General features: G+C 43.4%; 1 protein-coding gene across 1 annotated transcript in view; it reads left to right on the plus strand.

Annotated features, from left to right (window-relative positions):
• The window catches only part of LOC134536366 (homeobox protein Nkx-2.4), a 94,504-nt gene that overhangs the window by 43,073 nt on the left and 34,225 nt on the right, over positions 1-17,206 (plus strand). The window contains exon 4 of the mRNA XM_063376120.1: positions 7,758-7,853. Within this exon, the coding sequence (XP_063232190.1) occupies positions 7,758-7,853 (96 nt within the window). The remainder of the gene's footprint in view (positions 1-7,757; positions 7,854-17,206) is intronic.

Here is a 17,206-nt window from a genome sequence, read left to right on the forward strand (position 1 = left end):
AGGGAGAGAAAGACAGCAATGGCGACAGTGAGACAGCAAGGGGGACAGAGACAGCAAGGGTGACAGAGAGACTACATGAGGGAGAGAAAGAGATGCAAGGGGAACAGAGAGACAGTAAGGGTTGAGTGAAAGACAGTAAAGAGGATGAGAGACAGCAAGGGTGACATAGAGACTGAATAGGGGACAGAGTCAGCAAGGGGAGATAAAGACAGTAAGGGGGACAGAGAAACAGTAAGGAGGATGAGAGATAGCAAGGGGAGAGAAAGACAGCAATTGCGACAGTGAGACAGCAAGGGGGACAGACACAGTAAGGGTGTCAGAGAGACTACGCGAGGGAGAGAAAGAGCTGCAAGTGGGACAGAGAGACGGCAAGGAAGCGCTACTGGACAAAGCCAGCAGGACGGAGTCAGGCGAGGGAGTGTGGTTCCTCGGACTAGCAGCACGCACTCGCGCGGGCCTGCGAGTGTGCTCGAGTGTGCTCGAGTGTGCTCGGCGCAAACACCGCGGAGACGCTCCCGTACTGCCTCCTGTAGCACGCGTTCCCTTTCTCTCGCTCGGTGCACCGCGCGCGCGAGAACAGAGGTCGCGTCTCTGCGCTGCTTGCCGCTCCTCGAACACTGCGCCGGAGTCCCTGGTTCACTCCTGGCCGCGGTCCTCGGGTGGTCCACGAACACGCTGTTACTGAAGCACTGGACGCCACTATTCGCTTGGAAACAGCCACGTCGTTTTAAACATTAACATACTGACCGTTATAGCATGATTAAAACTGCCGTGTTTCGAGGAATATTTTTTTTATCACGTAGCGTTTTAATTAACTTCCCAACGCTCTGATTTATTTCTACTTGAAAGCAGTTCGCAAGATACTCAGTCCTGTGGTTATAGATAGGAACAGGAAAAATTCGCAGTTTCGATGACCTCTAGGATAGACTCCACGATCCTTTATGTACGCGAGAAAATTACACCAACCCATTGGCTACTGATTCGTGACACCTGCTAACTGGGATGCTTGTGATTCGATACTTCTTATGTCGAGGGTCATTCACTGGCTCACAGTCCTCCAGGCAAACTGTGTTCCAATTACTGAATAAGTTACACGCACTTGGATTCTAGCCTGTCACGAAATGAAACCGTGAATGTTTCCTATCTTTAGTTATATATTGGGGCCTGGGTTATTATACGATCTCCAGGATGGACTGCACAGTTCTCTGCACACTCGGGCTGACGTCACGTGTTCATTGGCTCGTCACTAGAGACGTCTCAGCGGGAACTTCATGGTCTCTCATTGGTCACTGTCCGACAGTTCTCCAGAGAAACTGCTAGCCAGCCGTAACAACAGCACTAAGGTACTGTGGTACCTACCCTCTGCATCTGGCAGATGACACAAACCCAACACCCGACTGGTTTATTGAAATAGAATTTAAAACAAACTCCAACCTGATACTAAAAATACGCGCATGTATCCAGCCCGAGTTAAGAAAAATAATGTAAAAAGCACATCCTTAAAAGGCAGAGCAAATACATTACGGTGTCGAAGTGGGCATTTTATAGAATCAAAAACCATGTTATTAATCATAATAGCTCTGTTTTATTTGCCACAATATTTTATGAAAAAGCTTGGTTTTCGTACAAACACGAATTGAAATATAGAGTACAAAATATTTCATAGTAAATTGCAGACATTGGTCACTCGAATAAGCGCAGAAAGGTATAACAATAAAATATTGAAAAAAAATTGTTTATCTAAAAATTGATTTTTATCAAAAATATTAAGTTACGTAACAATATTTGTATAAACATCTTATATAATGATTATTCCTTAAACGGCCGGCAGTTACTAAAAGATATCAAAATTTAAAGCTGCATTTATATTAAAAGGTGTAGGTAATTAACAAAATTACTATTTAAAAAATTATACCAATTTAAGTTTACTAAAAAATTTCATCTACCAAAGTCCTATACAAAACGCTGGGGGAGTGCACAAATATTTCGTGTTTAAATCAATACTCTTACTTCTTGAAATAAAAAATTGAAAAAAAAATATTTGCCTATATACATTTTGCAAACCAAGTTTATGTTCGCCCGCTGAGGTAGGGCCTACACGCAATACTGTGACGGAGATTCTGGCCCACCGCCAAGTCACGTAGCAAAACATTCTAGTCTATCCAGACAAACACCATCTACAATCAGATCAGCTGTAGCTACTCACAGTTTATCTCGTCGCTGCAGCACAAGCACTCGCAACTAATCTAAAGCAAGACATTGAAATTTCTTCGTGCCTTGTAGTAAACATGCCCTGGCCTGTCCCCGAAAGCCGAACAAACGTGCTCGAGGCTCAACGTGTGAAGAGTTCTACACCGCGCCCGGGCATGACCTGTACACTCCAACAGTCGCGGGCCCATTTGACGCCCGCGCGCGAGGCGCTACCACGAGGTCTCGCCTCTACTGTCTCGTCACTCCGCAGCACAGGGCAGCCAACGTCTTCTTACAGGGCAGCCAACGTCTTCTTACAGGGCAGCCAACTGACACTTGCTACTGCCAACTGTCACGCATACTCTCCACACGAGGAAAATGATTCTGCACTCTCGCGCAACTCCCCAGCGATACAATAGAATTTAAAACAACAAGAAATCATTAAAAATGCTAGGATAAATAACTATTAATTAAACAAGCTAAAATAGCAATTAAATATAACAACATTTAAATATTTAAAAAAAAATATTAAAAAAAAATTCACCAAAGTCGCAGCATCAGTGCAAAGACAAAAATATTTTAATTCTAGCTTATCGCGAAACGAAACCACTAGTTTCCCGTACTCAGGTAATGCCAACTGTACAGAGCACTATAAAAACTAATAGGTACTGATTTATCACCAGAATGTTTTTCGAAGTTATACATCTTTAGACGCGTTATGCAAAAAATGAAGAGCGTTAAATTTTACGATGCGCGCGCACCATGCAACGAAATTTTCACAGGATAAAAAAAAGACTAATTAGGTACACAAAAAAGTTACATACAAATAAAAATTAAATGTATGTGCTTTTAAATCATATACTTTAGTAATTGATTGATAGGGGCAGGTATTTTTCGCGAAAAGATCTGAATACTTAATAGACTGCAACGAGGTATACCCGCACCTGTGGTTTCTTACTTGTGATTGGCGGCCATCTGCGAGAGAAGTCGTTGCCATGTTTGACAAGAGCCACTCAGGACGTGTTTGCTTCCGCACTGAATCACTGTGATTGGTGTTACAATTGATTTGTACCTCGGAGAAACTCACCCAATCACGAAACACAGACTACAGCTACAGTGTTTTAACTTTCATCTAGTCTCGAAATCTTTTCGCAAAATCTGCATGCCCCTAGTGATTGATACTGAATACTGGCTAAACAGTGTGACTAAATGAGTTGAGACTCAGTGAGTGGCGACCCACACTGGCAGACTGCAGTGTGAGTCCACGTGGCCCACGGTCATAGCTGCGTGGCACGGACTCTGCGTGTCTCGGAGGAGGGGAGGGGGAGATGCGAGCTGATAGGCTGCGCGCTAGGCGGCACGCATGCGCGGAGCGCGACGGGCAGATAAGCCACGAGTGAGGCCGGACAACCACTATCACCATCAGGGGCGCGCTGCAAGCAACTGGGAGATCGGGAGATGCCTCACGCCCGTGCCAGCAGGCGATACGCCATCCCCAGGACGACACCGGAGAATAAAAACTGTCGGTACGGACTTCGAAAAATTTATTTGGTTGTAATAACAACATGAAAACATTCCACGCACGTTAGAAGTTATATGTACTTCATTGGCGTAATAAAAACTGACTTAAATTTTGTATGCTAATAATTAAAACAAATTAAAAATTTTAAAGCGCTGAAGTGATATGATATATACGGTTGGTAAAGTATAAATTAAATTAAATATATATTTTTAAAATTAAAACTCAGTATTCCGTATTAATAAAACATGTGTATAAAATCAATATTTAATATAGTAAAAGAATTTAGATTAACTAAAATAAATAATGAATATCAATAAAAATGCTGAATGATTATTCTAATTTATTAATTAAAATGACTTATTAAATAATAATAAAATAATTTATAATGAAAATAAATTAATAAAATAATAAAATAATTTTCACTTTATTAGGTAAACACCTGAAAATACACTTAAAAAGTGTTTATAAATACAATTTCTAACACTAATACACACAAAAATAATATATTTTTTTTAATTACATAAACCAGCATTCAAAATCAATCACTAAAAATAAGATTTATAGCACATAAATAATTTTTTTAATTTTTATGTAGCATTTTTTGTATGTAGGAAGCTTTTTTTATGCTGTAAAAATTTCGTATCTTGCTGCGCGTGCATCGTAAAAATCCACTCTCATTTTATTTCATAACGCGCGTAAAGAAGTGTAACTTTAATAATATATCATGCAATTAAAATTATCATGCAAATGATGATATAAATAATTTCGTAAAAAGCCATATAATTCACAATGTGACGTCAATTATAATATTTTACCACTATAATAGGTATATATAATAATTAATTTCAGAGGTATGTTGAATCTCCGGTAAAAATTGACGTTCCAAATATCTGATGAAGATCAGATACTGAGTGCGGCGTCTGTCTGGGACAGCACTTGTCTAGTTATCGATGTTGTGAGACTGCACTGGTGTTACGTGACTGCGCTGGTGTTGTGAGACTGCGCTGGTGTTACGTGACTGCGCTGGTGTTGTGTGACTGTGCTGGTGTTACGTGACTGTGCTGGTGTTGGGAGACTGCGCTGGTGTTACGTGACTGTGCTGGTGTTGTGTGACTGTGCTGGTGTTACGTGACTGCGCTGGTGTTGTGAGACTGCGCTGGTGTTACGTGACTGCGCTGGTGTTGTGAGACTGTGCTGGTGTTACGTGACTGCGCTGGTGTTGTGAGACTGCGCTGGTGTTACGTGACTGCGCTGGTGTTGTGTGACTGTGCTGGTGTTACGTGACTGCGCTGGTGTTGTGAGACTGCGCTGGTGTTACGTGACTGTGCTGGTGTTGGGAGACTGCGCTGGTGTTACGTGACTGCGCTGGTGTTGTGAGACTGTGCTGGTGTTACGTGACTGCGCTGGTGATGTGAGACTGCGCTGGTGTTACGTGACTGCACTGGTGTTGTGAGACTGTGCTGGTGTTACGTGACTGCGCTGGTGTTGTGAGACTGCGCTGGTGTTACGTGACTGCGCTGGTGTTGTGTGACTGTGCTGGTGTTACGTGACTGCGCTGGTGTTGTGAGACTGCGCTGGTGTTACGTGACTGCGCTGGTGTTGTGAGACTGCGCTGGTGTTACGTGACTGTGCTGGTGTTGGGAGACTGCGCTGGTGTTACGTGACTGCGCTGGTGTTGTGAGACTGTGCTGGTGTTACGTGACTGCGCTGGTGTTGTGAGACTGCGCTGGTGTTACGTGACTGCACTGGTGTTGTGAGACTGTGCTGGTGTTACGTGACTGCGCTGGTGTTGTGAGACTGCGCTGGTGTTACGTGACTGCACTGGTGTTGTGAGACTGTGCTGGTGTTACGTGACTGCGCTGGTGTTGTGAGACTGCGCTGGTGTTACGTGACTGCGCTGGTGTTGTGTGACTGTGCTGGTGTTACGTGACTGCGCTGGTGTTGTGAGACTGCGCTGGTGTTACGTGACTGCGCTGGTGTTGTGAGACTGCGCTGGTGTCGCGGCTGGCTGGGAAGTGCTGGACTGCTGGGACTGCGGCACTCCGCTATTGATCCGCGGCGCGAGTCTCCTCCGAGGTACTCGAGGCCAGCTGGCTCCCCCCCCCCCCGCCTCCTCCCCAGGTATGGATCCGCGCGCGGGCCCAGGTGAGCTCGCCTGCTTCTCAGCACTCTCTCCTGTGTCGCGAGCTCGCCGCCTCAGGTGTCTGTGTGTCTGTGGCTGCTAGCGCGGTGTGTGCTGTGCCTCTGGTGCACACAGGACTAGCGGTGACCGTAGCATTGCAAGTCCCTCAAGTGCTTTCAAGAATCTGTTTTATGCTTAATTATTACTCTGAAAACACGCCTTTTAGCAATTTTAACACTTAATCCGGAAACATAACTAAGTAGGCTACCTACTTATCGACCATCAGCGAATTCTTAAATGCTTTTCGTAAACAGATGCAACTCGGATATCTTGAGCAGTGGTTTTCCCTGTAGCTGTGCGCACCGCGTGTGTGCCTGGGTGGGCGGGCGCCTTAACAGCCACTCAGAGGACCGCCAGTCTGTACCTCCCCGAGCTTCACTTAGACGGGCGGCTGTTTACTAGCACTGCCTTTATCTCACAGCGTTTTAAAGTTTATTAAATGTTTAAGAATTTGCATTTGAACACGTGTTATTGAAGTTGGTTATGTGTGTGGAACACAAATCGACCGAGAAAATAATGTACGGTAACCGGGAAATATCTTACGTATAATAATTAATGTTTTGAATGTTTGTGTTCTATGGGATCGCGCATTGTTCATCAAATTGAGTTGAAACTTTGTACAGTTGTGGGCACTTTCGTGAAAGTTTCGGACATAGTATCATCAACGTACAATAATAGGTGGCGTGCGAGTCATATCGGATATTTATATATATGTACACAAATACATATGTAAATATAACTACATATACTCATACTAGCCACAGTACCCGTGCTTTGCTACGGCGGTCTACAGGCATTAAACATACATGGCATTAGAACTACTTGGTTTCAACCGACGATTTTAACTGAAAACAATATGTAGGCCTACATAAATATTTATATTCCTCTTAACAATTCCATAAGACTATTTAAAATGTTGGACGAAAAAAATCAATACACAATTAAGAATAAGGTATTACAAAATAAACATTATATTAAACCATTTATGGAATAAATAATTTAAACAGGTTTATAAGGGAACAATTATCAAGAGATTTCAATGCACAACTAGAATGTTGGCTTCAGAATTTTCCAACCAATTCAAAATATTCGAACAAAATCTATTTATGACCACCTTTTAATTTTTATTCACATAATTTTCTTAAAACATTAATAAAAGATTTATATTGTCTAACATTCTGAATATTTATTTCTAAGATTTTTCATGGGTGACCATTATTATTTAAATTTATAACTTCGGAAAAATTGTAATCAAAAGAAGTAAATTTAAAATTAAATTTATATCTTTGAAATGTATTTGGATGAAAGTTTCGCATATTTTCATATTGTAACTGTACCAGGAAAAATAATTTAGCTAAATGTAATATCGAGACAAATGTTGCATTTTGCATAAATGTTTCCATTGTCTTTCTGTAATTTAAAAATATAGGTATATGTCTGTAATATAGTTTAATTTTTTGCGCTGTGTGTGTTTTCCCTGTTTATAACGAAAAACAAAACTCAGCTTTGTTACGAAGGCACAGTTAACTGAAATAACGAATAATTCTTCGTTCATTCTCGGCGAATTCTTCGTTGAAAATTTCGTAAATTTACTGTAGTTTCTAACAGTGCTAGTGGAGAAATTTATGATATTTAGAACGTTTTACTATAAGCATAGTTTGGTGTGGTTGTAAGGTTTACCTTCCCCATTTCACAATCACAATTGCCTCCGCGTAAACGTACAATGATCCGTGGGTAATTTGTTACATTGTTGTTCGTAAATTTAAAGTGAAATATCGTGAAGGGTGTAAATCGTTAAAAATGTAAGTATTTGGTAAAAGGTAGAAGAATGTTTGACAGTTCACTTGTCTCTGTGTCGGGCAGGTGTACGAGTTGGAGAGGAGGTTCAAGCAGCAGAAATACCTGTCTGCGCCGGAGAGAGAGCACCTCGCGAGCCTCATACACCTCACCCCCACGCAGGTGAGTCACAGCCTCATAACCTCACCCCACGCAGGTGTGTTACAGCCTCATAACCTCACCCCCACGCAGGTGAGTCACAGCCTCATAACCTCACCCCATGCATGTGAGTCACAGCCTCATACACCTCACCCCCACGCAGGTGAGTCACAGCCTCATAACCTCACCCCACGCAGGTGTGTTACAGCCTCATAACCTCACCCCCACGCAGGTGAGTCACAGCCTCATAACCTCACCCCACGCAGGTGAGTCACAGCCTCATAACCTCACCCCCACGCAGGTGTGTCACAGCCTCATAACCTCACCCCATGCATGTGAGTCACAGCCTCATAACCTCACCCCCACGCAGGTGAGTCACAGCCTCATAACCTCACCCCACGCAGGTGTGTTACAGCCTCATAACCTCACCCCCACGCAGGTGAGTCACAGCCTCATAACCTCACCCCACGCAGGTGAGTCACAGCCTCATAACCTCACCCCCACGCAGGTGAGTCACAGCCTCATAACCTCACCCCCACGCAAGTGAGTCACAGCCTCATAACCTCACCCCCACGCAGGTGAGTCACAGCCTCATAACCTCACCCCCACGCAAGTGAGTCACAGCCTCATAACCTCACCCCACGCAAGTGAGTCACAGCCTCATAACCTCACCCCCACGCAGGTGAGTCACAGCCTCATAACCTCACCCCACGCAAGTGAGTCACAGCCTCATAACCTCACCCCACGCAAGTGAGTCACAGCCTCATAACCTCACCCCACGCAAGTGAGTCACAGCCTCATAACCTCACCCCCACGCAGGTGAGTCACAGCCTCATAACCTCACCCCCACGCAAGTGAGTCACAGCCTCATAACCTCACCCCACGCAGGTGTGTTACAGCCTCATAACCTCACCCCCACGCAGGTGAGTCACAGCCTCATAACCTCACCCCCACGCAAGTGAGTCACAGCCTCATAACCTCACCCCACGCAAGTGAGTCACAGCCTCATAACCTCACCCCCACGCAGGTGAGTCACAGCCTCATAACCTCACCCCCACGCAAGTGAGTCACAGCCTCATAACCTCACCCCACGCAGGTGTGTTACAGCCTCATAACCTCACCCCATGCATGTGAGTCACAGCCTCATACACCTCACCCCCACGCAGGTGAGTCACAGCCTCATAACCTCACCCCCACGCAAGTGAGTCACAGCCTCATAACCTCACCCCACGCAGGTGTGTTACAGCCTCATAACCTCACCCCCACGCAGGTGAGTCACAGCCTCATACACCTCACTCCCACGCAGGTGTGTCACAGCCTCATGCACCTCACTCCCACGCAGGTGAGTCACAGCCTCATAACCTCACCCCCACGCAGGTGTGTCACAGCCTCATAACCTCACCCCATGCATGTGAGTCACAGCCTCATACACCTCACTCCCACGTAGGTGTGTCACAGCCTCATAACCTCACCCCATGCATGTGAGTCACAGCCTCATAACCTCACCCCCACGCAGGTGAGTCACAGCCTCATAACCTCACCCCCACGCAAGTGAGTCACAGCCTCATAACCTCACCCCACGCAGGTGTGTTACAGCCTCATAACCTCACCCCATGCATGTGAGTCACAGCCTCATACACCTCACCCCCACGCAGGTGAGTCACAGCCTCATAACCTCACCCCCACGCAAGTGAGTCACAGCCTCATAACCTCACCCCACGCAGGTGTGTTACAGCCTCATAACCTCACCCCCACGCAGGTGAGTCACAGCCTCATACACCTCACTCCCACGCAGGTGTGTCACAGCCTCATGCACCTCACTCCCACGCAGGTGAGTCACAGCCTCATAACCTCACCCCCACGCAGGTGTGTCACAGCCTCATAACCTCACCCCATGCATGTGAGTCACAGCCTCATACACCTCACTCCCACGTAGGTGTGTCACAGCCTCATAACCTCACCCCCACGCAGGTGAGTCACAGCCTCATAACCTCACCCCCACGCAGGTGTGTTACAGCCTCATAACCTCACCCCATGCATGTGAGTCACAGCCTCATACACCTCACCCCATGCATGTGAGTCACAGCCTCATACACCTCACTCCCACGCAGGTGTGTCACAGCCTCATAACCTCTCCCCCACGCGGGTGAGTCACAGCCTCATATTCTCACCCCCACGCAGGTGTGTAACAGCCTCATAACCTCACCCCATGCATGTGAGTCACAGCCTCATACACCTCACCCCATGCATGTGAGTCACAGCCTCATACACCTCACTCCCACGTAGGTGTGTCACAGCCTCATAACCTCACCCCCACGCAGGTGAGTCACAGAATCATACACCTCACCCCATGCATGTGAGTCACAGCCTCATATACCTCATCACTACGCAGGTGAGTCACAGCCTCATACACCTCACCCCATTCATGTAAGTCACAGCCTCATACACCTCACTCCCACGCAGGTGAGTCACAGCCTCATAACCTCACCCCCACGCAGGTGTGTCACAGCCTCATACACCCCACTCCCACGTAGGTGTGTCACAGCCTCATAACCTCACCCCATGCATGTGAGTCACAGCCTCATGCACCTCACTCCCACGCAGGTGAGTCACAGCCTCATAACCTCACCCCCACGCAGGTGAGTCACAGCCTCATACACCTCACCCCATTCATGTAAGTCACAGCCTCATACACCTCACTCCCACGCAGGTGTGTCACAGCCTCATAACCTCACCCCCACGCAGGTGAGTCACAGCCTCATAACCTCACTCCCACGCAGGTGTGTCACAGCCTCATGCACCTCACTCCCACGCAGGTGAGTCACAGCCTCATAACCTCACCCCCACGCAGGTGAGTCACAGCCTCATAACCTCACCCCCACGCAGGTGTGTTACAGCCTCATAACCTCACCCCATGCATGTGAGTCACAGCCTCATACACCTCACCCCATGCATGTGAGTCACAGCCTCATACACCTCACTCCCACGTAGGTGTGTCACAGCCTCATAACCTCACCCCCACGCAGGTGAGTCACAGCATCATATACCTCACCCCATGCATGTGAGTCACAGCCTCATATACCTCATCACTACGCAGGTGAGTTACAGCCTCATACACCTCACCCCATGCATGTGAGTCACAGCTTCATGTGATTGAAACATAACTCCGCGTTGTATCGATTCACGGAAAACCTAATTAGTACATAATTATCATCTTATCTTCTGAACCGTTTGAGATATTTCAATAGCATAAAAACTTTATTTCAACCTAGGGTTAACATCTGCATTTAGCATGAATTTAAAAACGATAGCATCAGCCATTTTTTAAGTTTAATCATGTCGTACAGGCAGAGAATTTTTTTTTTCCAGAATGTTAGTTTTGGTTTAGTAGACTAATTTGCTAACAGTACACAGATATACACTTTGATTTTATTCGATTGTCTTGATAGCAAACATTTGCATGCTCCGAAGCAACATTCATAAAAAAAACTAAATATTTGTTTGTTGTGAACACCAAATGTTTGGCAGGGTCTATATTGACAAAAGGTAAACACTAATGCGGCGGACACAGGCGGGACCTTGGCGGGAACCAGAAGTCCTGCCCGAGAGAGCCCTGGACACAGGCAGGCACAGGGACTCGGTGACGTCACGCGATAATTACCTTAAACGGACACGACGCCCCATGGAGCACACGCGATGGGCCGCTGATCTGATTACGAGTCGCTGCCGGCCATCGGAAACCAATCCGATCATTTTATTTGTTCCAGGAATTTTTTTTATTTAATTTTTTGTTTGTTTCACCGTGGAGTCGTCATGGACAAGCGCCGGTCTCGTTTCAAGTGACTTGCGTGGTGCAGGGGGGAGGGGCGTGCACAAAGAGGGGCGGGTGTTGCCATGACGACTCGCTATGACTGATGCGTGTCGCAGGTAACAGCAGGTGGGGAGAGCCGAAAATTAGAGCACGAATAAAAAATGTTTCGGTGAGGGAGGATAAAAGGGGGTTGGCGATTCAACCGGTTGCTATGTGGGGTGCGTAATCGTATTGGGTGATGTAGGAGGTCGCATTTCGAGGGGGCTTTGTGCAATCGGCAACAAAATAATCGGATATATAAATATATATTTTTTCCAAACTGACGAAAAATGTTTCGGTAAAATTCTTTCTTTTTTTTTTAGCAGCGAACGCGTGATATTGCAAAACTCGAGCATCGCTTGCAAAAACAATGCAACTTTTATTTGTTAAAATGTGCTTTATCGAATTTCAAATGACCTCTCAAAAAAATAACACATTCGGTACTTTTCATTTTATTTATAGCTTTAATGGTCTATAATAAATTAAAACAGTCATCACTTGTTAAAAATTAGTCCTTCCTCCTTAAATTCTGCTCAAAGTAAAAAAAAAATAAAAGGTTCATAAGTACTAAAACTAACTTATTTACTACTTTAAAGTGATATCAATTATGACGTCTTTTTTCACTATTTAAGCTAAAAAAAACATATAGACGTTTGTTAATTCATTATATTATAGTGTAAAATATCAAAAATCACTTTGAAAAGTAAATAATGAAGTTATAAAGCATTAAATACTGAAAAACCAACTGAGTGAAGGGCACCTACCTTTGATAAAAGTCCATAAATGTATACGCTCGGCCACCGTTAGCCCTACTGCATGACGTACAAGAGTCTTACAAACGTAAATGAAAAATAAGAATATCTCAGAAAAATTTTTAATCATACGAGTCTTTTAACTTTACATTTTGTTCTGATAAGCCACCCTTCCTACACCCTGTGCACGCACTACATCATAATTGTTCCGAAACCACCCAAAGAGCATAAAAATCCTTCGACTTTGAGAAAACAATTATAGGAAATAAATATAACCTAACCTAACCAGGGTTGGATTGGTTTGGGTTCGGTTCGGTTCGGTTACGTTATTACCATCTTGTTAAACAGAATTATAGTTGGGTTTTAGAAATTGGATAAAATATTTGCACTTTTCCCTCTAAAATGAATACATTTCATATACTTATTTATCACTCTCGGCATTTTTTTTTTAAGAATTCTACGTTAAATTTGGTGTTCGAGTTTCGTATTATAAGTTTATTTGCGACATTAGAACACACGAATTCATTCGTCACCGAGGTTAGATGTTTACAAATCACGGCGCAACTGGCCGTTGAGGTCACCGGCCGTTGAGGTCACCGGCTACGCCCCTTGCTACCGGCTAACGACTCACTCCGAGACGACAGCCTGAAAACACACCTACTCTCCCGTCACACGCAATACAACTTTGGACACAGCAAAATAAATAAAATGTAATTTCAGGGGAGGGATGGAAACAGAATGACACCATCTTAATTTCCACAGTTTTTTTAACCCATAACTATTTTCCAGCGTTTAATTGTCACAACTCGGCGTTTTTAAAGCATAGTGTATATAATTTGGTGAAATGTCTGAAGTTAACGGTGACTGGTTGATATAATTGGCTTCTCCTGTTACATCATTGGCGTTTACTATAAGATTCATTAGCGTTTACTATTAGAGTCATTTTTGGTAAGGACGTCAAGTGAAATGATAAACCTAAAAGGCGCTGTGTTATGGGCTTTGGAACTCTCCTAATGTCTAATCTCTGCCTTAACGACATCAAACGATACAAGACTGTTAGGGCATTCACAATGTTGAAACAAATATGGCTTTTACTGTTACTTTAACTCCCGCTTAATTAATATAAATTTATTGTAGCGCTGAATCACAAGAAAACTTTTTTTTCCAATTGCGTAATTTCGCCGGATAAATGTCACAGCTCCATGTTTTCAAATACCTTAAATTAATATAATTAATTACAAAGTAATATTCTCTTTATCAAGTAAACATTCGTACATATGGTCAACAAATATGTCAACTTGTTTAATGTAGAATCTATACTTTCTTTTGCTTTAATAATAATCAATTTGAGGGCTAAATGCATATTAATTGCCTAATAGTTACGAAGTAAGTAAAAAACGAGCCTGAAAAAATTATTACGATTCTAATTAGTTGGGTAAAATATATGCTTTAATGCAATTTCATTAAAAATAGTTTTAATGATAGGTTTATATTTACATTAAAAGCAGTATAGTCATGCGTCATGATCATTAAAAACAATGAGATATAAACGATTCATAGCGTGGTCGAAAGTGCACTGGAAAGTGTCTGAGCGCGTGTTTTGCGGTAAATGAACCAGTCGACACGTGGCAGATATTATTGTCGCAGAACTGCAGTCCGCAGTGACGTCACAACTAGTGAGCTCGCCACAGTCACGATAGGTAAGCTCTCCGGGAGAGAGATCAAAGCTGCCATCGCTCACGTCAGAATTACTTACTTTGTAAATATTCCGCTCGGTCCATGAAATAGTACCTACCATCACCGAGCACAATTTTTTGTCTGTAACCGATTATACTTCCTCGCATGGGGCCCGCCGCCATGCTGACAGAAAGCGCTTCAAGTGGTCGGCCCACATATAACCCCTCCCCCTTCCCCTCAATTTAGATTTTTTTTTTACTTTTTCCACCACCATTCACCCCCTAGACCACTTCCCCATTCAACTCCCCCCCACCCCTCCTCCTCTTTCAACAAGGACTAGCATTTTTCACTCCCCTTGCCACCAGAAACCCACCCCTCTTTACCCACCAATTCTTTTATTATTTTTGTTCCCTTTCGCATTTCTTTCTTTTTTTTATTACGTACGAACCCCCTCCCCCCCCCCCTAGCGGGGGTCCACGCACTCATGCATATTCGGAAAAGCGCGCGCAGCCCTGACGGAGCACATAATGTGTGTGTCCCCCTCCCCCCGCACACTCCCACAAACCAACCTTCGCCCCTGCACTTTACCCTCGCTTGAACCCCCCCCCCCCCCTCCACCCGCACGCTCATAGCGCGACCTCGTGACGCTACTGTAGCGGCCAGAGAGGCGACAACTTCACGCCAGAGCGACGGCCCTTTGAGGGGGGGGGGGGGAGACATAGTTATCCCTTCAGGTGTCGCCTTCGTGATGTTGCTGCACTGCAACTTCTACAAGGATAGTCCTCGGAAACCCAGTTGCCAACGATATCACTTGCAATATTGCAAGGCAGAGCTCTGCACCATTTGCAATTTTTACAAAGCTCTGCCTTGCAGTTCTACAAGTGAAATCGTTGGCAACTGAGTTTCCGAGGACTATCCTTGTAAAAGGTACAAAAAAATTTAGTATACTGTCCATTTTTTTCCTTCTAATCCCGAAAGGAACAGGGAGGGGAAAATGCCAAACGAATCCATGTGATTGTCGAAGGTCTACTTATTAAGCAGAGCCCGGAAAGTCTCACACTCAGGTTTATTCGGCGATATGTTCCACTTGAAGGATAGCGTATACTGTGTTTACATTTCATTCACACCGAAAAAAATAATTAAATTATCTGTGACTACCACTAAACAGTTTGTGCACACTGAAAATAATTTTGTGATCTCAAAAATAGCCTACAGTTATTAGTGATAACAGCATTTTTTTGTCGCCAATTAGTATATAGTGGACAAAGCAAAGTTATTTGGTTTTTAAGTGGGGTCCGTAATGGCAAAATTCTTTGGCGTCCACAATACTGCTATTCCAGTGTGGCTGCGTGCTGATAAACTAACCACTTCATTCGGTTGCACTTTCAGTTGGCGATTTTTGTCTCAAATATGATTAAAACAATAGCTATATTCAGATTAGTTGCAATCAGCGAATTCGCGCACGGAATAATTAGTGTAACCGTGTAAAGTTACTGCTCCTTTGATACATATTTGTTTTATTTTTCATAGTCTGAATTTAAATTACTTAATGTCTCAATTTCGTAAGCATATCTATATGATAAATTTTAAAAAAATAACATTGTGGGGATTATATTTCTACATTTAGTTAAGTCACGGAAATATTAGTGTAATTTGTGAGAAATGTGTCCTCACGCAATCTCCTCCGTTTGTAGCATGATCTATCTCTAGCACGGGTTCACAATTTTAACAATAACGTATATGAGTGTGTTTCGTTCAGTTGTTTAACAATTATGCTTACATAGCCTATTAATTACTTCTAATTCGGGACATACCTGATTCAGTAAGTACTATGCCCTACCGAATAACAATATCGAAAACAATTTAATTCACCTCTATCAACAAAGGATATAAAGAGCACAGTAATTCCATCCACCACATCCAAGCCACTGAGCTATAGTCGGTGTCTGGTCTTCTCTTGGTCATTCTGGCTGGCAGTTGGGTGCCAAAACAAACCATAGCTGTCTAAAAGCTGATGTTACAAGTTTGTTTAACATTTTGAGAAGATCTCGCTAGGAATAATACCTATTAAAAACGACATAAGACGAGAATCGTTTCACACGAGATTTTAATAACACATCAGCAAGGGATTAGTGTCAAACTTAATCGACCGAGTGAATTAAACGGCGTTTGTACGAATGTATGTATGTATGTATGTATGTATGTATGTATGTATGTGAATTTATCCGACGATAACCTTCGAACCGTTGATTGAATCTCCATAGAATTTGATAGGTAGGTATGCAGGCCCAATAGAATTTTCCAGTTCGTATATGAGCTATATCAGTCGAGGGGTGATTGTTATATTAAGGTTAAAAAAAGGAGGGGAGGGGTGTAAAATTTTTCAAAGTGAGTTAATCAAATTAAATTTGTTTGTAAATTTCAAAACTATTTTTATCGTAGGTTTTATGTTTAGTCATAACACAAAACATAGTCAAAGTTACATTTATAAAGCTGCAATAGACGTAAAATGGGGGTAATATTTACAAAGTCAAATAATAGGCTAATCAGGTTATGGGATATAATTTTTAAAAAAGGTTTTTCGTTATGTTGTTTTTGTATATTAACTTTTAAAACAACTTATGAAGATAAATAATGCTCATTGTAGTACATAATTCCCAACTAGATTTCGCTAGAAATCGCAACTTTGAAAAATGTTGAACAACTAGCTACATTTCGTATCGTTGTGTTAATAGGATGTAGATTGCATTGTAAATATTAGTTATTAGTAGAGACCGTAAAAATTCACGATTTCAGTTATCTATAGGATAGACTCCATGATCCTCTATACACTCGGGCATAATACACATGTTCATTAGCCTGTTAACTGGTATGCTCGTGATTCGATGCTTATTTTGTTCCATTGGCAAGGTATCACTCAGATAAACTGTAGCTCAATCACTGAAGCAGCCAAAAGGCAAAAGTATTTGGATTCTAGCCTATCGCGAAATGAATCCGCGAAATTTTCCGGTCTCTAGTTATTAGCCACGGGGGTTTACATTTCCAAAGTCACTAAAAACAGAACATCGGGGCGAAATGCTAGTGATACAGAGAAGATC

Source organism: Bacillus rossius, chromosome 10 (assembly GCF_032445375.1).
Source record: "Bacillus rossius redtenbacheri isolate Brsri chromosome 10, Brsri_v3, whole genome shotgun sequence".
Classification (NCBI taxonomy): domain Eukaryota; kingdom Metazoa; phylum Arthropoda; class Insecta; order Phasmatodea; family Bacillidae; genus Bacillus; species Bacillus rossius.